This window comes from Dermacentor albipictus, chromosome 5 (assembly GCF_038994185.2).
Source record: "Dermacentor albipictus isolate Rhodes 1998 colony chromosome 5, USDA_Dalb.pri_finalv2, whole genome shotgun sequence".
NCBI classification, from domain to species: Eukaryota; Metazoa; Arthropoda; class Arachnida; order Ixodida; family Ixodidae; genus Dermacentor; species Dermacentor albipictus.
Window position 1 is genome coordinate 32,046,409 of NC_091825.1, and position 21,123 is coordinate 32,067,531.

The 21,123-nt window shown below is 50.1% G+C and overlaps 1 protein-coding gene across 4 annotated transcripts in view; it reads right to left on the reverse strand.

The window, feature by feature from the left end:
• Nucleotides 1–207: 207 nt before the first annotated feature.
• The window catches only part of LOC135913829 (endothelin-converting enzyme 1-like), a 192,283-nt gene continuing 171,367 nt past the window's right edge, over nucleotides 208–21,123 (reverse strand). For all 4 annotated transcript variants that reach the window (XM_070538342.1, XM_070538343.1, XM_070538341.1 and 1 more), the window contains one exon: nucleotides 208–2,879. In XM_070538342.1, coding sequence (XP_070394443.1) covers nucleotides 801–2,879 — 2,079 coding nt within the window. In that variant the 3' untranslated portion in view covers nucleotides 208–800. The remainder of the gene's footprint in view (nucleotides 2,880–21,123) is intronic.

Consider the following 21,123-nt stretch of genomic DNA (forward strand, 5'->3'; position numbering starts at 1 on the left):
CGTTTGTGTCTATGTGTGCAAGTAGAAATATTCCGGTCGCCACGTTCTACTCGATGTTCTAGGCTTTATGATTGTCTATTTTTGGTAAATGCTGTCACGCACTACTGGCTTTTGTGAAAGCAACATTCTTCTTGCCCTTTTCTCCCTATAACATGTGAAATTAGCGCATCCTTTTTCTACATTCACATTGGCCTAAATACAGCGGGGCTGCTTTATTCAAAGACATTGGTAATAACTTCAAGTGGGGAATCACAAAAGTTCAACACTTTAAGCAAATGCGAATGACAATAGACATATAAAACATGTATGTGAAACTCCTAAGCAAAACATGCCTTGTTTCATAATGTGCGATCACACAAGAGAACGGAAACGTGCTAACAGAGCGGATGGGCGCGGCTTCTGAACGAAAAAGAACTGGCTGTAATTTTGCAGTCCAGAACATGAACAGACACAAAGAAAGTGAAGGTAGATATAATCGAAAATAAGGGGGAAAATGAAACATCTAGTAAAAGCGCTCTGCTGTGGTGCATATTGCAAAACTCTTAAAACGTGCGCTTGAAAAACGTTTATTGTGTAAGTGTCCAGTTCAATATCCTCTTCAATGTAACGGTTATTGAATTGCTAGTGCGAAATACGGCAACATCTTGAAAATAGGAGAAAAGGAGCCCACAAAACAATATCAAAGCACCATTAAGCAGCCAGGTCAATCTTGCACACTTAACAATATCGGTATAAGGCAAAGTCTCACGGTTCCCTTTCTAAACGACCTAAATGCAACAGTTTACTAAAGCTAACTTGATTTACCCGAAAAATGTGCACTTCTGCAGAGGATTCATCTTGGATCCTGGCGGGCAGCCGAAGGCGTTGGCGAAGGCAACAGAGTTTCGGACAAGCTTATTACAGTTGGCCGAGAAGGGATTAATAACACCTTTTAGGCCGCAGGTCATGTAGCATAGGGTGAGAAAAAATACCTGAGTTTCTGTAAAGTTGTTGCTAATAGGACGGTCTGTCTCACTTTCTTTTGTGGTATCAAGAAAGGTGGAGTAAGCAAGTTGCAGTGCCGGGATCTCTGGAAACAAACTGTTCTTGCCATCGCTGTTTTTAAGGCAGTTCTCTCGCTCCTCAAATGCAGCCTTCGAGGGTTTGCTGATGATTGAGGTGACCACGCCTACATCCGGACGCCATTGGAGGCCCTCTCGGTCGATTGCTTTGACTATTTCTAAAGCAAGAGAGAAACCAAGTCCACCGTAGAACATGGCGCTTGTGCCTTTGCTGTAATACAGTGGGTGGTCAATGGCAGCAATAGCCACGCGAACGCTGTTCAACAAATAGTCATACACAAAATAAGGTTGCGCGTAGTTCATCGGCAACCTCAGCGCATCCTTATAAAGGGAATCTTTTTTGGCACCGCGCAGACTCCGAATAGACTTGATCCAGTAGCTACCGAACGTTGTCTCGTGTTCGGGATACGTCTGGTATATGGTTTCCAGGCTTTCGTTGGTAAGAAACATGGCTGGAGGCCACACCGCCAACTGAAGCGCATCAAACTTTGCCGCCATGGAGTCTTTACTCTTTGAGTCTAGCCACTTAGTCTCGTTAACCAATCGAATTGCATTCAACAGCATACGGTCGAAGCCTCGGTTAATCTGCTGCTGATCAGCCTTCGTAATTCGAAGCGTGAACTGCATTGAGAGCAGCATCAGTTTGTAGGCTGTCTCGACGTGGAAGCCGCAATATGCGGGTCTTAATTTATCCGCTGTCCTCTGGTCTCCGTACCTCGCCAAAAGTAGACGGCTGTCAGCAACCGGGCCGAAATGCTCGACGAATTGCCAGGACAGGAATGACAGAATCTGCTTGTTCGTGTAGTTGCTGAAAAGCTCACCCACTGTAAGGAGAAACTTTACATTGCTGACTGCCACTTCGTCCTGATTCTTCAGTGCAGGCACCAGCTTGGTGGCGGTCTGGAGGCACTCCAGCCAGCGGGTCGAAGCTACGCTCGGCGTGTACACTTCTATTTCGCTAAGAAGGAACCTTGTAGCTTCTATCGGCGACACGTGAAGGGCGTCATTGAGGGCCTCGAGCACATCGACCTCTAAGCGAGCTGCTTCTGAGGCTTGCCGCTCGCCGTCGACTGGGCTACTACTGGTGAATACCTGGTAAAACTGGCTCCAGTAGGTGACGTATCCTCCGGACTTGTTTACGCTGCGGTGGTGTTGGAGGTAGAAGCGGAGACTTGGAGCGGGTGTAATTTCGATGCGCCTTTTGTATGTTGTCGTTCCGTTGTACAGAGTCGTGATTCGCAAGGACAGCCAGAACTCGATGTGCCAGTGGTAAGCCATTGTGATCAGGACGTGCAATGCATCAACCTGCCTGTTTACCGGTTCTGGCCAGGACAGGTCACGACTTTCTAAGAAATTGCGAAATTGTGTTAGCGCGGAACCATACACGGAAGGACTGCCCATACAGGACTCAAGCATGAACAAGGCCTTCCGACCGACGGGGAATGTAAGAGCGCCTTCCCGCAGGGTCTCCTTCATCCGGAATAGCCAAGAAAAAACCATGTCTTCCATGATGGACCCATCGAAGTCCCGTAATTGGCTCCTCTCGCCTGATGGTGACCACTTGGAACATACGTGAGCGTGGAAGTCTTCGCAAGCGTCGACGTTGTGATTCAGTGCGTTGGTCAGAAGTAGTGAATGTAATTGGCAGTCTACGGTAATGCACAAGTCTCCGCGGCGGTCATTAAATTTCCTCGAAGTCAGAAGCAGTAGTGCGACAGCGACGGCGGCAATCAAGAGCACCCCAACTCCCAAGGTGACAAATGCTTCTCGCATGAATGATTTCTTCTCGGCGAATGCGGTGTTCCTCGGACTTCGTAGCTGCGAAAAGAAGAACGTAAGCTTTTAGGGGGGTCATTTCGCTGTACATCTAGCACACTGAAAAGACGTGTGACCTAAAGTAGCCCTGACAGTCCATATCAATTCAGCGCGAAAACGCTGTCAATCTTAGACGAGGCTCCTGCGAAAATGTGAGCTAAATCTTATTTCACTGCACACAAACGAGAATGGTAAATCTCGTATCAGGCACTCAAAAATAGCTTGCTCTTTCTGCATTCAACAATATCGCAGGGAGCAAAGCCTACCAGCCATCATTTGATGTTCTAGTGATGTCAAAAGCGAAGAGAATCAGTACTGATATAATTGGACATTGTCAGTCAAATAAGTAAAATTACAAACGTGTGCCATTTAAAAATAACAGAAAAGGTACTTCGCCTTTACACTTCCGCTCTACACAAGCCAGCACAGCGTAGCTGCGTTTGCTGAGCATGGCTTCCGCGATGGCGCTGGCGTGCTTCGCAGCCTAGATGCTACAACCGCCACGAGGTGCCGCGACAAGCCGTCTTGTCGGCGAGACGATCACGCAAGCGCGTGCGCAGATTGGTTTCTGTAAGTGACACGAGACACTCGCGAGTGCCCATCTCAAGCAACTAGACCCACGCACAGGCCTGAACCGGAAGTAGCGTCATTAAAAATGAAGAAATTTTGGGTGGTGCTTTGCACCCTTGAAGCTTCGAGCGCACTAGTGAAAAGAAAAGGAGTGAGAGAGCCGCACATCAGTGGGATAACTACCTCGACTTCCGCTTTTGCTTGACAGATCCGAAAAACTTCCTTCATGCCAAGTCTGCGACTGGCGACTCTGTTGATTATGCAAACTAATTGAAACCCACAATCATGCGCAAATCACACGCCTCAACCTTACTAAAAGAGATAGAATAAGCCTACGGAGATTCAATAAGCCAACGCGAAATTTTCCAGTACCCTGTGAAAACAACCAACAATCAGCAAGCAGTCCTCAAGTCTATGGATAAACAAATAGCAATAGCCCGTGTTCCGCGTAACATGCACCGGCATATCACAAGGGCAGAAGAAAAGCACGAGCCAAGGAAACAGAAAGAGGACGTGGCACTCTTTCCAATGCTCACTGGACAGATGCGGTCAAGTGCCCGAGTGGAGAGGGCATGGTAATAATAAGCATGGCAGGGTCCAGACACGAGGAACTGGCATCCAGCTATGTTTCTACTCACAACGTCGCTGCAGCACAAGAGGCCGTCACTGCCCTCCTCATTTCGGCATCGAAAAAGGATGAGGAAATATAGATTCTTACAGATTGTGAATCAACATGTCAAACCAACGCGAAAGGCCATCTTCAGATGTCGATCGTTTTAGTGCTACTTACTATGGGCCTATCGCCAACACAGCACGAGTTGCTATCATAATTTTGGGCCAGAACTTTCGGCAAAAAGACCTGTTGATGCATCGATCCTCGACGGACGAATGCTGCTTGTTCCTCCATGATGGCGCTGGTGTTACGCTACAATGATAACGCTACAATGCTTAAACACTGTGGTATGCTTAAAGGCTCAGCTTTATCTGTTAGTGAAAACATTTCGCCTAATATTTGTGAGATTAGAAAGAAGCCGTAGCACACAAAAAAAATCTGGATAAGCTAGGAATGGCGACACTACCCTACAATAACGAGCGCATAAATTGGCGCCTGATTGCGTGGGGCCGCGACCGCGCAGACATAGTTGAAGCCTACACCCCCCCCCCCCCCCCCACACACACACACACAAAAAAAGCGAAGGCCAAGAAACCTTAGAAAAGTGAATCACTCCAAGTCGACTTGAGTAACACTGCTGAATATGAACGCGCGAAGTCTCGCAAATGAAACGATCTTATTGAAGTTATTTTTTTGGACCTGCCAAATGGCATTGTTGCTATCACGAAAACATGGCTTTACTCGGACACATTAGGCGACGAAGTCTTGCCACCGCGTTATCTGATCGCGCAAAGAGATGAGGAACAAGAGGCAGGGGCATCGTACTGATTTTCAAGAAAGAATTCCGCTACCCTTTCATGCCAGATTGACGGGAAATTTAGGCAGTGCGGTGGAAGCTACATCTAAATAAAGGCTGTGTATTTGTTGGAGCAGCCTACCGCTCGCCTAATGCTGAAATAGGGTATTTGGAACCTCTTCTGAATTATGTGCACGACCATGTTACAGGTGGCATGGCATTCATGGCTGGTGATCTCAATGTCCCTGAAATTGAATGGTCATCCATGAAAGTGCGGCGATCAGGGAATGATATTAGATTAGATATTCTTTAACCTGATGCAACTGGTTATGCAAGAGGCTATACCATGCAACAGGATCTATGTGAATAGGACGACGAATGATGCCTGTGTAGTTTCAGGTCAAGATTGGACTAGAAACGTTGTGCACTTCTCTCTACGAGTGGTCTGACATGGACGTAAACAAAGCGTCGTTGTACTTAGCCGAAAATTGCTGCACGCCTCATGAATAGCTGTACGTGGTGTTATGTACTGGGAATTACTTTATTCCGCACATAATACACATGAAGAACGCAGCCTTGTTGGAGAGATGGCGACCACACTACATCACTTGGGGCGAACACACTGTCCACCTGATTGTCCCACACCAGGGCTTGCTAGGGATGTGGCTCCACCCATCGGCACAGTGGGGAACCTTCACATGTAGTTCCGGACACTGCCACTAAGCGGCTGCACCCGTCCGCATCCGAGGACCGAAACCCGAACTAATCACAGACACAACACTTTTCCCCCCTTAGAAGGATGCCTAGTACCAAGTAGGCTGCCGTCTGATCTGTGCTGGTCGTTTCGGTATGCTCGATTCGGATTCGAGTGAACGTGAAGAAGGCATAGCTGGCGTGCTTTCCGCTGCATTACTGTTCATGCCCCACGTAAGCGTTGCTGAGGCTTGTCTGTCCAGCTTAACTTCGCTGGTGCGCTTCCTGAGCGGGTTTAGATGGCATCTCACAATTCTTCCTGAGCATTTCACAAGCCAAGATCTGTGGCCCATCCTTTTAACCAGAGTTCCTTCTATCCAGTCTGGCCCCTTGCTGAATTGTTTTACCCATACGGCTTCTCCTTGCATGAGTTGACGACTCTTGGGTAGGTCACGTGCAGCCTCTTGTCCTTCCGAAGCAATGATGAGGTCCAACTGGTTTGGCAGCTCCCGCCCGAACATGGCTTTAGCCGGTGTTAGCCCGGCTGACTGATGTACAGTGGTATGCTGCCGAAACAAGTAACGTGACAAGCGAACACTGAGCGAACCGAATGGTTCTCTGCCCAGTGCCCTCTTCAGTTCGCCAACATAACGTTCTGCTTGCCCGTTTGTAGCAGGATGGTAAGGGGCTGCCGTTACGCTTCGAATGCCGTTTTTCTGGTAGAAGTCTTGTATCTCGGAAGACACAAATGCAGTCCCATTGTCCGACACAACCTTGCGTGGTATGCTAAATGTGGCAAACAAAGAGCGCAGCACACTAATGACTGTTGTTGATGTCGGGCTGTTCACCGGTCGCCCCTCTACCCACTTGGTCAAAGCGTCGACAACAACCAAAAAGGTATGTCCTTCTACCGGACCTGCAAAGTCCACGTGCAATGTGTGCCATGGTGTCGTTGGCTGCGTCCAATTTATAACTGGAGCTTTTTTTTGGATCGCTCTGGGTGCGCTGGCACTGGTCGCATGACTTCACAGTTGTTTCGATCTCGGCGTCCAAGCCAGGCCACCAAAGATAACTGCGTGCACAAGCTTTCATGGCTACCATTCCACGATGGCCTGCGTGAACTAATGAAATGGCCTGTTCTCGTGCTCCTGCCGGTATGACAACTCTTGAGCCCCGGCTGATGCATCCTCGATGGATCGCAAGTTCGGTGGCTCTTCTGCGGTATGGGGTGAAACTGTCTCCTTGCAGACGCTGCACGGAGCCATTCTGTACTGCTGAAAACACCTCTGCTAGAATTGGATCCTCTTGCGTTAGTGTAGCCACAACCTCTGTTGTCAACGGCGGTCATGGTAACGCCTCCAACATGAGCACGTCTCCAGGTGGGTTAGGCTCTTCACTGTGGTCTGGCAGAGGGAGTCTACTCAGCGCATCTGCATTCTGATGACGACTACCAGCACGATACTGGAGGTTGTAGTTGTATGCTGACAGTTTAAGGCACCACCTTTTCATTCAGGGTGAAAGCATTTCTGGTGCCGGCTTCCGTGGTCCAAGAATCCCCAGTAACGGCTGGTGGTCAGTCACGAACGTGACTTCTCGACCCACAATGTACTTGTGGAAGTGGGTGGCTGTAAAAACTACAGCAAGACCTTCACAGTCAAGTTGTGCATAGTTACGTTCAGCAGCACTCAATGTTCGGGATGCAAACGCAATCGGTGCCTGTCTGCCTTGGCTGCCCAGCTGAGCAAGCACAGCACCTACACCATAAGGTGAAGCATCACATGAAATCAAGAGGGGTTTGCTTTCGTCATAGTGCGACAAGACAGTCCTCGACAACAAGCACTGTTTCAGCTCATCAAACGCCTTTTGATGCCGTTGCTCCCACTTGCAAGTCTTGTCCTTTGCCAGAAGTTCATACAGTGTTGCTGCCACTGTAGCACGGCGCTCCAGAAATCGATCATAGAAGGCCAACATGCCTAAAGATGACTGCAGTGTCTGCTTACTTGTGGGCACTGGTGCCTTCACGATAGCGTCTACTTTTTTCTCAGATGTGTGAATCCCTGCTGCATCAATCTTGTGACCCAGGAATTTAACCTCCGCCACACCAAACTGCCACTTGGATCTGCACAATCGTAGGTTTGCCTGAGCCAGCCGCTGGAGAACTGACGCTAGGCGATCCTTGTGCTCTTTTGCTGTTGCTCTACTCACGATGATATCGTACAGGTAAACACAAACTCCCGGCAAGCCGCTCAAAGTGGTCTCCATATACCGCTGGAAAATTGCTGGGGCAGCTGAAACACCAATAGGAAGCCTGTTTACCTTGTACAGCCCTTTCGTAGTGTTTACTGTGAGAATCTGTGCTGTCGCTGGAGTCACATGAAGTTGAGTGTAAGCTTGAGCCAAGTCCAAGGTGCTAAAAACCCGGCCACCTTTCAAAGTGCTAAATACTTCCTCTGTTGTGGGTAGTGGGTATGAAGCCCTTTTCGCAGCTTCATTTACTGTACAGCGGTAGTCACCGCAGGCGCGCAAGCTTCCATCTTTTTTCCGCACCCATACTAGCGGTGTAGCCCAGTCTGAGTGTTGGACCGGCTCCCAAATGCCGTCTTCTACGTACTTGTCAATCTGTGCCTATGTTGATGCGCGCATGGCAAAGGGCACAGGCCGTGCCTTCATAACTTGGGGCTTGCCACCTCCTTTAGTTCCAGATTCACTGCCACACCCGTGTGTCCTGTGGTGTCTTCACAAAAAATGTCTTCGTGCTTCTGTAGCAACTCGGTCAAAATGCCTTCTTCCGTTGTCTGGTGAATGCCGTGAAGTTCGATGCCCAGCTTGTCGAACCAATTGCGTCCCAACAAGCTGCATCCAGTGGCCTCGACAACGAGAAGTGGTAGCTTGCAAGCTGTGTTCTTGTGACGTACCATTACTTTCGCCGTTCCGACAACCTGTAGTTGCTGACCTGACCAGGTGCGCAGATGTATGTCGTCCTGCCTCAGAGGGGGTGGGTGTGCATGCCATACGGTTTGAAATGTGTCTCTGCGAACCATGGTGCACCCTGCACCGGAGTCAACCTCAACAGTCACAGGTCTGCAGTGCACTGTAAGCGTCAGAGTAAACTTCGGGGTGCTGAATCCGTCTGCCACTGCACAGAGGTCATGCAACGTTGAAACCTCATGTTTGGTTTCGTTAGTCACTTCCGCAGTACGTGAAGTTTCCGAGGAGATGCTACACTGGTATGTCTTTTTCTCAGCCTTCTTCCTCGAAATACAAGCCTTGGCAATGTGCCCTTGTTTCCGGCAGTAATCGCAAATAGTTGTGCTGAACTTAGACGTCTTGGGACTATGCGAACCGTCGTAACGCCAGCAGCGTTGCGTTTGGTGAGAATGCGTCTTGGACGTCGAAGCGCTGTCGCCGGCGTGCGTAGCCACCTTGTTGACTTCCGCATGATCAGCTTTTATCTGTCGTTGCTGCTGGACGGCGCTTTCCGCTCAAATAGCGAAATCATAAGCCTTGCAAAAAGTCAAATCCTTCTCTGCAAACAGTCGCTGTTGAAGATTCTGTTCCCGGAGACCACACACGAAGCGATCGCGCAACATCACATCTAACGGTAGAAGCGTTGGATTGCAGCCCGTAGCTCCCTGCTATGTTGGGGATGCCGTTCCTTCAGCTGGCGTCGCCGTAGCTGTTGTTGCCGTCGGCAGCGTGCCGAAATTGCAGCTCGTAGCCAACTTGCGTAGAGCGGTCACGTAGTCGTTTACCGACTCGCATGGGAGCTGATCTCGCTTTTGGAACATCGCACGACTGTAGACTTCGGACGGACGAGGGTGAATGAATGAATGAACTTTATTCCCCTTTTAAGAAAGGGGAGGAGCCGGGGGGGAGAGAGGGAGGTCTAAGTAGTCCAGTCCCAGCAGGCGTCCATCACCACATTATGTGGCTAGAAGTCCGTCTACCAGTCATGGTAGGCGTCCGCTACCTCCTCAGCCCACCTCAGGACTCGGTCCTGTAGGGTGGGATCGGAGCTGCGCAGGGCAGTCTCCCACAGCTCCTCGCTACTAATTAATGGTTTGAGCTCGCGGGGGGGAGTTTTGATGGGGCATTGCCACATGATATGGGAGAGATCTGCTATGGGGACAGGGCAAAAGCGACACTTGGGTGTCGGGTATGTGGCGGGAAAGAATAAGTGCAAAGTGCACGAGGTAAGAAAAGTGCGAGTTTGTAGTTGTCGCCACAGTATTTCTCTTTGGCGCGTTCTAGACACAGAGAGAGGTGGCTACAATAGGCGTTGGCTTCTGTAATGTGTGCAAATTTCATGGAATGTGACGAGTGTGTCTTTATTGGTGTGTTGTTGGGAGTCATTGGGTTTTAGAGTTAGGCCCATATTTGCGGCCACTCGGTCCGTGAATCCTCGAGCAGCGGCATGAGCCATTTCGTTGCCATGGAGTCCTTGATGTGCTGGAGCCCATACGAGAGCGATGTCCTTTTCTGGTGGGTGAGCAACAAGCAGAGAGTGCGCGAGGTTGTTAATGTAGCCGCTACTGAAGTTCCGGATAGCAGTCTTAGAGTCACTAATAATGACGTCGCAATCGGGTAGCCCCGATGCAAGTGCAATGGCGGCCTCTTCCGCGTCACCCGCCGAGGTGGTCTTGACTGATGCTGAACAAACAGTGTTGCCCTGGTTGTCTACGACCGCTACAGCATAACGATGGTTAGGGGTGTAGGCTGCAGCGTCCACATAGTACACTCCTTCAGCCTGTCCATAGCTGCGTTGTAGCGCCTTGACTCGATGTGTGCGGCGTTTGACGTGAAATTCGGGGTGCATGTTTCTGGGTAGGGGCTGGATGTGGTATTGGCCATGTATGTTCGGAGGAAGTTGATGTCGCCTGCTCTCGTTGAATGGTGGAGCACGATGAAGTTGTCTCAGGATCTCACGCCCAGCTTCAGTTGTGGTGAGTCTATGGTATTGTGATGATAGATGGGCTTCGGTTAATTCTTGAAGGGTATTTAGTGTGGCGGTGGCCATCACCCTTTATGTGGATGCTCTAATTGGCACACCAAGAGCGACTTTGTGTATCTTGCAAATCAAGCAATTCACAGTATCCTCTTCCTGCCTAGAGAGTGAGAGATACGGTAGTGCGAAGGTGATTTTGCTTAAGACAAAAGCCTTGATTAGCTGAATTAGTTCCTTCTCTCGAAGCCCTCCGTGTTTGCTGGAGATCCTCCCTATCAGGCGGAGCGTATTATCTACCGTTGTTTGTAGTGTTTGCAAGGTATGCTGATTTGCTCGGTTGCATTGGAGATGTAATCCTAGGACCCTTATCCTGTCTACTTGGGGTATAGGGTGCCCTTCAATCGTGAGTTGGATATTCGGGGGTGAACTCCTGAAGCGTCTTGTGGGGCGTAGAAGGAGAAGCTGTGATTTGGTGGGGGAGCACCTGAGATTCAACTCGTGACCCACTTGCTCGACCTGATCAATTGCGGCTTGGAGGGTGTCTTGGATGTGCCCGTCAGAACCTCCGGTCATCCACAGCGTAATATCATCCGCGTACAGTGTGAATCGGAGGTCAGGAATCTTCTTGAGAGTGAAAGCTAAAGGTCGCATAGCCAAATTGAAGAGGAGGGGAGAAAGTACTGCCCCTTGGGGCGTGCCAGTGCTTCCTAAACTTATTTGGCCAGATTGTTCGCTGCCTAATTGTAGCGTCGCAGTGCGCTTCGTGAGGAAGCTGCGTATATAGCTGTAGATTCGCTCCCCGCAGTTGATACTGCTAAGTTCGCGTAGTATGGCCAAGTGGGACACGTTGTTGAAGGCGCCTTTGAGGTCGAGGCCGAGCAAAGCTTGTGTGTCACGTGCGTCGCTCGGTTCGATAATGTCTTCTTTGAGCCTTAACATGACATCCTGACAAGAAAGAGATTTGCGGAAGCCAGTCATTTCCGAAGGGAACAAGTGATTATGTTCGATGTATTTGGAGAGGCGTAGGTGGATTACGTGCTCCAAGATCTTCCCTATGCATGAAGTCAGAGAAATTGGACGGAAGTTATCAATGTGAATTGGCTTATTCGGCTTTGGAATGAAGACCACTTTGGCTGCTTTCCATTGTTGGGGTATCTCTCCCTCTTCGAGACAGTGGTTGTAATACTCGTTGAGTTTGCTTATGGATAGCTCGTCGAGGTTTCGAAGCGTTTTATTAGTCACAGAGTCTGGGCCTGGTGCCGTGGTGGTTCGCACTTGGTTGAGGGCATGTCGAACCTCCGCTTCTGTGATGGGGCTGCAAAGCTCCTCATTGGGTTCACCAGCATAGTCAGGCATGGGTATTTGCGTAGAAGGGGGCATATGTTTGGAAGCCAGGTTGCTGAACATGGTCGGCAGGTCGGCTGCATGTTCATGCAGCAGTTTATTCATCTGGTGGTTGTTGTGCGTCCTAGACGTGGTGGGGTCGAGCAGGTGCCGGAGCAGTTGCCAGGTCTTTTTAGTGCTGAGAGTACCATGCGCTCCTTCGCAAACCTGAGTCCATTGCTGCGCCGCCAATTTGATAGCATATTGTTGGATCTGATAGTCTAATTTGGCGATTCGGATTCGGAGTTTACGATTGTAACGTGCTGTTAGCCATTTCCGAAGTAAAGCTTGCTTCGCTTCCCACATGTGTAGTAGCTTGGAGTCAATTGTGGCCAAGGGTGTGTCTAGCGGGAGAGTGGTGGTATGGGCCTCTACGTCTGCTTGCAAGGCGTTCGCCCATTGATCAATGTCCGTAATGGTTTCTTCATTAGTGTTGCAGCGAGATTTTCTGAATTCTGTCCAATTCGTAAGCCTTAGTGGTTTCGTGGCTAACGGTCTGTGCTTAAAATCTACACGGAGTTCAAGGATGTAATGGTCGCTTCCCAAGTTGTTTTGAAGGTTTTGCCACGTCGCCTGAGTGATGCGGTGAGTTAGGGTGAGGTCGGGGGATGTATCCCTACTGACGCTATTTCCTAGCCGGGTAGGAAGAGTGAAGTCATTGTAGATGGTGAAACCTTGATTTTGTATGTGCTGCCATGGGGCTCTTGCATTGCCCAGGGGGCGCTGCGAAAAAAGTTCTAAAAAGCGCCCTCTGTCCTAAAATGGGTCGTACCAAGCTCGGTCGTCTGCTTCGGAAAGCACGTTTACAATATGGACCCGCCACTTTCGTTTGTGTTGTATCACGGCCTGCAGCGAATATCGGGCGCCGAATATTTTTCCAGGGGTGGCACGCTGCGTGAAGGCAAGAAATTATGCAGTACCGAATACGTGTACGCCGTTCAAGAATTGGGCGGCGAACTTTTAGCACGGTGTCAATCGCATGTGAAGCGAGTCGCGTACGAAGTGGAACTACAGGTAAGGTTTGCATGCTAGCTGCTAGATTCAGGCGCACAAAGGCGAGAAAATGCTTGCTATAAATTAATCCACAGCAGCGATAAGCAGACATCATGTGTACGGAACTGCTCGAGCACACAACGGTACGCGCCGCGATGTACGAACTGCTCGAGCGCACGATCGTCCGCGCCGCGACGGCAGCGGTCTTTCGACATGCCGCGAAACGGCGGGCCCCCTGCAATCTTTGTTGACTGCATGCCGCTAAACAAGTAGTTATGTCTTCGTTGTAGTAGCGGCCATCTGTCCCTTTTGGTAACTGGTAATAATTGATGCAATGCATATGGGCTCGCACGTACGTGCGAATCGCGCTGCTCGCTTGATGTAGCTTTTAATGACAGCGCTCGAACATCGATGTGCTGCAATCATTACTGCCTTGCTGCGCTGCCTCAACGTGCTGGCTTGAGATCAAGGATGAGCGCATTAACTCTCTTAACCTGTGCTGCTTGTAGTGGAGTAGTCAATTGTCATCGAATGAGCCCGACCAATTGTGCTCATTTGCACACACCTGCTTCACCACTTCGCATCGGTCGAATAGTTAATTGTCGCTGTGGCCGGGTCTCGAATCGTGAATTACCAACCGTGCCTCATAATAATATCTTGGTTTTAGCACGTAAAACCCCATAACTATTTTTTAAACAAAACGCCTGCTGCTATGTCGGTCTGCTGTCGGGACTGTAGGTGCAAAAGACCGAAATTTAGAACGCAGATAATCAAGCAAGCTTCAAGACAGGCGAAGTAGTCAGCGTGGCGCGAAGTTTCGCTTATTCAGCGCGACGAACTGCAGCTATGCAGCACGCCCGACGCTCCAATTCGTGAGGCCTTGCAGGAAAACGGTAGGATCTGATGTTGGGATTCAGGCCTTCTTGTTCATGGCAGCCCACGACGCAGAAGTAATGACGGTGACGCCTTTTCGAGGCTGGGCTAGGTCTCTCCGGATCGGCGTCACCGATTCCTTCTCCTCCCAGCATTACGTCCCACGGCACACAGAGAGTCCGTTCTCGTTAAACTATAGGCGGCGGCGAGCTCGCAGCGTGGTCGGCGTGGTCTGTGAGAAGTGACGAGCCTTTTCGCACTCGCAACAGGGCATAAAAAAGTGCGAATCGACGCAAAACTCGGCCTAGAAACGTGCTTCGCCACAGCCAGGGCTCAATACGACCCAAGCTGGTACGACCCAGATGTCGTTTACCGCGCCGCCACCAGGCGCCGCTACTATACCTCAAACTCCAGCGCAAGACGCCCATAGAGCTCTTCCCTTAGGAGTGGATGCGGAGTGGCCCCACATTTGATGGGGGGCATTGAAGTCGCCCGTTACGACTAGCGGCTGTTTATTGGCGTTAGCTTTGGCCTGGGCAAGCATGTTCTCAAAGCGGTGGTGTCGAGCATTGGGAGGGCTATAAACATTCAACACGCATAGGGTGGGTTGGGTGTGGCGTTGAGGTAGAATTTTGATGAAATCGTGGGGGATTTCAGTACTGCTGAATGTGTCCCATTTAACAGAAAGATGTCGCCTTGCAAGTATGGCAGTGTTGGGCTTGTCTATGTGAGGGTCTTGAAACGTATTGTATCCAGGTAGCGTGACTTTCCCGTGTGTTTCCTGCAAGGCTATAATGTCAGGGAGCTCGTTAAGACTCTGTAGAAATAGTGTTAGAGATGCGCGCTTGTTGCGGAACCCTCTGCAGTTCCACTGCCAGATGACTAGACTACGGGCTGGCTTCATCATTATTGTCATTTTGAAGGACGGGAATTTGGGACGTCGCGGAGCGTCTTCCCCAGCTGTCGATTAGCTCTTGAAACCGGCAAAACTGTGCAGATGCATCACAAATAAATGAATCAAGCTTGCTCTGTAGTCGATTTTCAAGGGCAACAAGTTTGTTTTCCAGAATGTCCATGCGGTCAGTGAGGACAAATATGGCGTTTTCAACGGTGTTCTCGGTGTCTGTTATTTCGGCATTCTTCCTTTTTGCGGGTGGGGGCTGCGTGTGTGATGAAGGCAGCATTGGAGTTACGGCTTCCGGCGTAGCAGTGGATGTAAGTGTGTCCATGCATTCTGTCGGAGGACGTGTGAGTGTGGGCGCAAGCGTTTGTGGGAGTGGTTTGGAAGTAGCAACAGGAGTGTCAGTGATATCGATGGGGGTGGGTGGAGCATTGCTTTGAGCTGCTTGATTTCGTTTTTAAGCATTTCGTTCTGATTTAGCAAGTATTTGATGAGAGAGCTATCAGCATATTGTGAGGAGCTACTATTGTGGGAGACTACTCCTGCCCAGCTCACCTTTTTACGGTTGATGGGCGGTGTCTCCTCGTTGCGTGGGGCAAGCGGAGGCCAAGCTTGCTTCGACGATGGGAGCTGCGCCGACGCTGCAGTGTTCTTGCGGCTGCTGCTCTGCGGCGTCTCTTGTCCAGTGCGTTGATGGGGGGCCTGTACAGCGTTCCTGGCCGGAAGTGGCAGTTTAGATTCTGGAGGTGCCGGGGGTGGTGTCCGTGGTTTGTAGCGAAGTTTGCACTCTGAGGAACCAGTCTCGTGTGTTCCGGTGCAGATGATGCAAGTGGGAGTACAGCTGTGGTCCTGAGGAGGATCTGGCATGCCGCATTTTGCGCGTAGACATATGGTCACATTGGGGCAGACGTCTTGGCGATGGCCAAGCTGCCGGCACTTAGTACACGCCTCCACTTTTCGTCGATATGATCGGCAGCGGAGGTCTGTGCGGAGGTAGTCAATGTAGAAGGGGACCCTTGACCCTTCGAAAGTGACCAGGATGGAGTCTGTAGAGCCCATTCTTCGAGCAGCTAGGATGTTGATTGCTGGATTGGACTCTCGAAGGTTAGCCAACACGTTCCCCTCTGCCAGGGAGGCCGGCAGCTTGATGATACCCCTACATGAATTTTTAGGGTCTGCAACGTGCGTGGAGACTTCGTAGCTCTTGCCCATGATGGTTAGGGTGGCGATCTTCAAATAACGATCAGCTCTGTCCATGCAGGGAGTGCTTATGATGATTGTGTTGTTAATCTCGTTGGCCCGGAGTCGATCTAGCGATGCTGCAGCCGTGGAGAGACCAGTGGACTTGATGACGATGTCGCGGAGAGAGACTGGATGTATGTTGGCGCAGTTGACTCCACCGTGTACACGAAGAATTATTTTGTACTCTGCGGCTGGAAGTGGAGGAGGACGAGGCAGAATGTGGCTTACTTGCGGTGGAGTTTTTAGGGTGCTGGGCGAGGCTGGCGAAGGCTTCTTGATGTTGGAGTAAATAAATTTCTCGCGCCAATCGAGGATCTCTTCCGGAGTCATGTCGACGCTGTCGACGACGCCGTCCTGACTCATGGCTGCTGCAGCTGCTACCGCCGACGCACGCTGCCGGCGTTGCGCGGCAGGGGCGCGGGGGTTCGGATGTTTCGAATAAACGGCGATGAACTGAAGATGACAGGTCCGATTTCCGCTGAAGAGGTGTCGTTCGACAGCGGGTCACTTACAGCACCAGCGATCCAGAAATCACAAGAGTCGAGGCAAGAATTTGGACACAGCACACGAAAAAAGACGGAGCCGATGCATCATGCAACCACAGCGTTCCGTCGTCGTCTTCTTCTCCCAGGACGAGGGTCGTAGTGTGTGTATCTCGGCATAGTTCACTTGGTTGGGCGTCGTCGGTTGAAGTAGCGCACAAACCACGTCGCAAATTTGAGCACCGCACAGTGTAAGCAAGTGTGCTCGTTGCTTGACAGGGTGAGTCACATCGCTGGCCTCGAAGAAAAACTGTAGCCAGCCGAACCACGATGCCCAGTTGGAGCCAGTAAACTCCTCCAAACGTGCAGAAAAATAATGCTGGCGCTCAGCCATGACTCACTGGATGCTCCACAATGCCCTCGGGGCTTCCCCGCCACGGGTTATCCGCCTCGTCGCCAATGTTATGCACTGGGAATTACTTTATTCCGCACATAGTACACATAAAGAACGTAGCCTTGTCGGAGAGACGGCGACCACACTACATCACTTGTCCACAGAACACCTATACAAACTTAGAGAAGGGACACTGTACCTTCCACAGTGCTACGGAAATAAGCGTAGCAGTGACGTCGTGAACTAAAGTATGCGACCACAGGTGGCGCTGTACAGCAGGAAACGGGGTTTTGCACAGTATGGCCGCTTTACCAGGTGTTCTGTGGCTTTACTGGGTTTCTGGCTGCTGCGCTCAGCTCGCTGTGCTCCCCCTGAGCAAGGGCAACGCTCAGCCTCCAGCTGCTAGCGTGAGCGTTGTGTGCGCAAACTAGCGCAACTAGCGCAACTAGCAACAACAACCAACTAAACTAGCGCAACTAGCGTTCCTGCAGAGGTGTCGCGTGAATGCTACATCGCGGTGAATTCAGTGAACACATCGTCGCGAACCTAAAATACTGATCTGGTGTTTTCTATAGGTAACATCAATTTAAGTAAATGCTACCTTTCTCTGGCCGTCGCTGGTACGTGGAATATTTTTTAATGACTTCCAAAAATACAGCAACGTACTAACTACTCCGCACATTCTGTTCCGACTACGTGCACATCAAAACTCAGAGACAATGAAAGTAAGAAGATATGATTCTAACTATATGAATTAGCGCATGTTAACGCGGAAGCGAGTTTGGTATACGGTCAGTCGGAAGGAAAGTAAATTTTCGCCCTCTACCTTTCAGCGCACTTCCCTCTAGCTCTTACCGATTTCTGAACATTGCCGCTGTAAACGGCACCCTCAACGAGTAAATGAAGCAAGGGATCCCTGACTTCTTTTGTTGTTCTTCTTCTTACGACTTCCTTCATCCACCGATGCTCGTGTGTCATGTGCATTGCGACTTATCCATTGTACATGTACTGTAACGGAGAACTGCTCAGGTGTGTCCTAAATCTACGTGGCTAAACGCCGGAATTCAAAACATGCCGCAGACTACTGGCGGCAGCTGAGAAATTGGTGATGACGTAATGTGCCTACTAGACGGCGAAAGGAGCGGACAGAGAACGGGTATTGCGTTTCGAATAGCCAAGAGCTCCGCCTGTATCGACGGCCAGACAGGGAAGCAAACGTACGAGCAAGTTCCTATTCCGGTCAATATTTCCGGACAAGCGATAGCCACCGCGACGTGATCCTCGCTCACACTAGCGTCGACATACGCTACATGTCTCCGGAAAGAGTTCTCGTTCTCGGTTGATGCGCTATATGCTGCATCATTGGATTCACCAACACGGCCAACGGATCGTGTGTATACGCGAGTCATAGCTGATTGTCCGTAACTTGTTCATAAAGCCATGGCGGTAGTGGCGGGCAGGAATCGCGGGGCACCATCGAACCGTCCGCCATATACTTCTCAAGGACTGCGGCTTCTGGGATATTATGGCACTTTACGGAACGAGCTTGGCGGCGCTGGTGAACTAGCTCGTCAAGAGCAGTATTTTTGCGCTTTGGCCGAGACTTCGTTAATGGGAGTAATATGTAAAAATCCCGTAATAACACGTATTGCTGCTCGGTTAATAAATTCCAATCGGTCCCACTCGGCGCGTCTCATGTGATGGGACTGGGCTTGGTATATCAATCTTGGCCATCACACTGCAGGTATTAGGAGGCGGGTAATGGTGGCTGTGGCGCCACCTGACTTTTGAGAAATCCTGCGGATGACGAGCAGTATTTGGGACACCTGCTGACGTGCTTGGCGGCTGTATACACTTGTAGACATTCGTTTACTAACTAAATTAACAATGACAGAATGTGTAAGCGTCACTGAACGAGGACGTCGGAAGGAGTAGTAACAGAGAGACAGCGTTGTCTTTATGTGTCTGCTTCTTTCTACGTCTTCGTTCCTTCGCACTTACGCATTCTCTCATGGATTCAAGCTAGCCAGCCCGCCGACGTGTTTTAACTAAATAAACAAGCTTAGTGTCACGCGCGGAGAGGTAAGCATGTACACATGAGCGCGGAAACTCGCTGGTCAAAGTGCTGGAGTGAGGAGTCGCCGCAGCATCAAGCGAATTGAACTTCGTGCATCTCTCGCTTCGACGTGAACGAAATGTCGAAAGCACAGTGCATCCGAAACTACCGGCACTACGCGCGCTCTACAAACATCGCAGATCGCTTTGAAGATGACGCCCGTGTGGGCGAGCACTTTAGCCACGTTGCAGATCGCTTTCAAGACACACGACCGCCGGCAACGCATCCCTACGGCACCCGCCAAAGGCGTCTACTACTGCGTCCACCATTCGCGTACCCAACGCCGTGGTAGACGCCGAGGTTGTTTCGTCTCTGTACTGAGCGCTGGGCGAGCAGGACATCGCGGCATTCTAGCAGCCTCAGGAGAAAAACTCCCTCTTCCCTGGGCTGACGCCGCTGCCTCGCACGCGACAGCAACACCCTCTAGAACAGCTTAAAGCCTTAGCTCTCTCCCAGAGACGTCACACGAGGGGGCGGATTGGTACAAATACGGAGCGGAGCGCTGTTCGAGAGAGGTTGTCTCGCAGATGCACCGTGCGGAAACGTTTTTTTTCTTGCAAGGACGAGCATGCAAGAATTTTAAAATAAATTTGACCGCAAGAAAGCTATAGGAGCAAAACATTCTTTTACACAATCCAGTTTGTGCTGTGGTTGCGCTAGATCAGGCGCAATACACCTATTTGTTCTAGAGAGTTGTGGCTTTCCTTGTTTTTCACTCATCGGCAGTGTCGAGAAGTTTAGCATTTAGCTTGTCACGAAGCTTATTCAGCAAAACGTCCGTGCTGCACCGGAGGATCTGTTTTAGTACTACTTCGCTCTTGTGGCCATTTTGATAGGCGTCGCCAGATTGTTCTTCGTTGGCCAGCATTTCCATAGGGAGCTTCGTGACGACCTGGCGTTATTCGGGCATTAGGAGCAGATCTGGCTGCGTAGCGAGCTGTTCTACGACAACGTAGCTGTGAGTAACAGCGTTAAGTCCAAACATCGACAGACAAACTAGGCCTCGTCAGTCCAACTGCTTCACAAGATCGTAGTGTTCATGAGCGGCCGAAACTGTGATCGTCTCATCCATAGTCAACGCGTCCCTGCCTTTCACGCAGTTCAACTTTTTCAGGGTCTCGTGTTCTGCATATGCTGCAACGTAGGCTAAGATCGGAAGGACGTCCTGCATCTTCGAGAGTGTCGCTGCTGACAACAACGTTGCAGCTTGGATGTATTTCCTCTACCTGCCTGCGGACACATTTTCATAGTTGTTCAGTAGCGAGCTCGGCAAACTGCTCTGCAGGCGCAGCTTGTTTTGGATTTCATAAATCTGCCTGATGGAAGCGTGATGCTGCGCACCTGCCAGTCGCCTATACTTTCCCGGTCTTCTAGCCAGTCAGCCTGTATTTTCCCAAAAAGGACACACGACATCCCAAGCTCTTCGAACCTGTATCTAACGACCTCAAGAAGCGCATAGGTAGTGTATTCGAAGCCAGAGTGAGTCTCCTTTGTAAGTGTACCTTGGTGAGGGCCTTTGTCTTTTGGCTCATCCAGCGATTTCAAAAGCATGTGCAAGAAGACACTTATTGGATCGTTATCAACGGAAAACACTGGTTTTTGAAACTGGTTTTTCAGCCTTTTTCCCTTCGACAGATTTCCGTATACAGTTTTCCACCACTTTAGTATGATATCGATGAATGTAGAAGCGGCCTCGAAAGAGAATGGGTTGTGATTTGCTCCAATAGTACGTAACGCCTCAGGTAAGAAATCACTGAATATTTGCAACGCAAGCGTTAAGTTCTGCCTTTCAATATTCGAAGGGTAGAAAGCTTTTCTCGACAGCCCATAGCCATGTTTCAACAGCTGGTCACACTCTTTGCTGCGAAGGTCCTTGATTGTCGGAAATGACGCTGTTTGCATGCGCTCTGACTGTGGCGCGTCTGTTTGGATCTCAGGGTAGTAGAAACAAGCTTGGCCATTCTTCTGGTTGATGCAGTAATTTCGTATTCATTTTAGCATGTGTACTGGGTCTATAACGACGAACAGTGGCCTTGCAGGCTATGACGGGTTCTTATACACAATTCTAATAGAATGAGGCAATTCGAAGAGAGACATCGCTTGTCTGTTCACAAAGTTATTGTCACTCAAGACGCACACAACCCGGTAACCAACTTTTTCTAGCCCGCAAATCACGTCTTTAAGCGTCTTGTGCAGGAACTCCGCTTTCACCCTGTCCACTGGCACAATGCGCGAAAGTCTTTTAA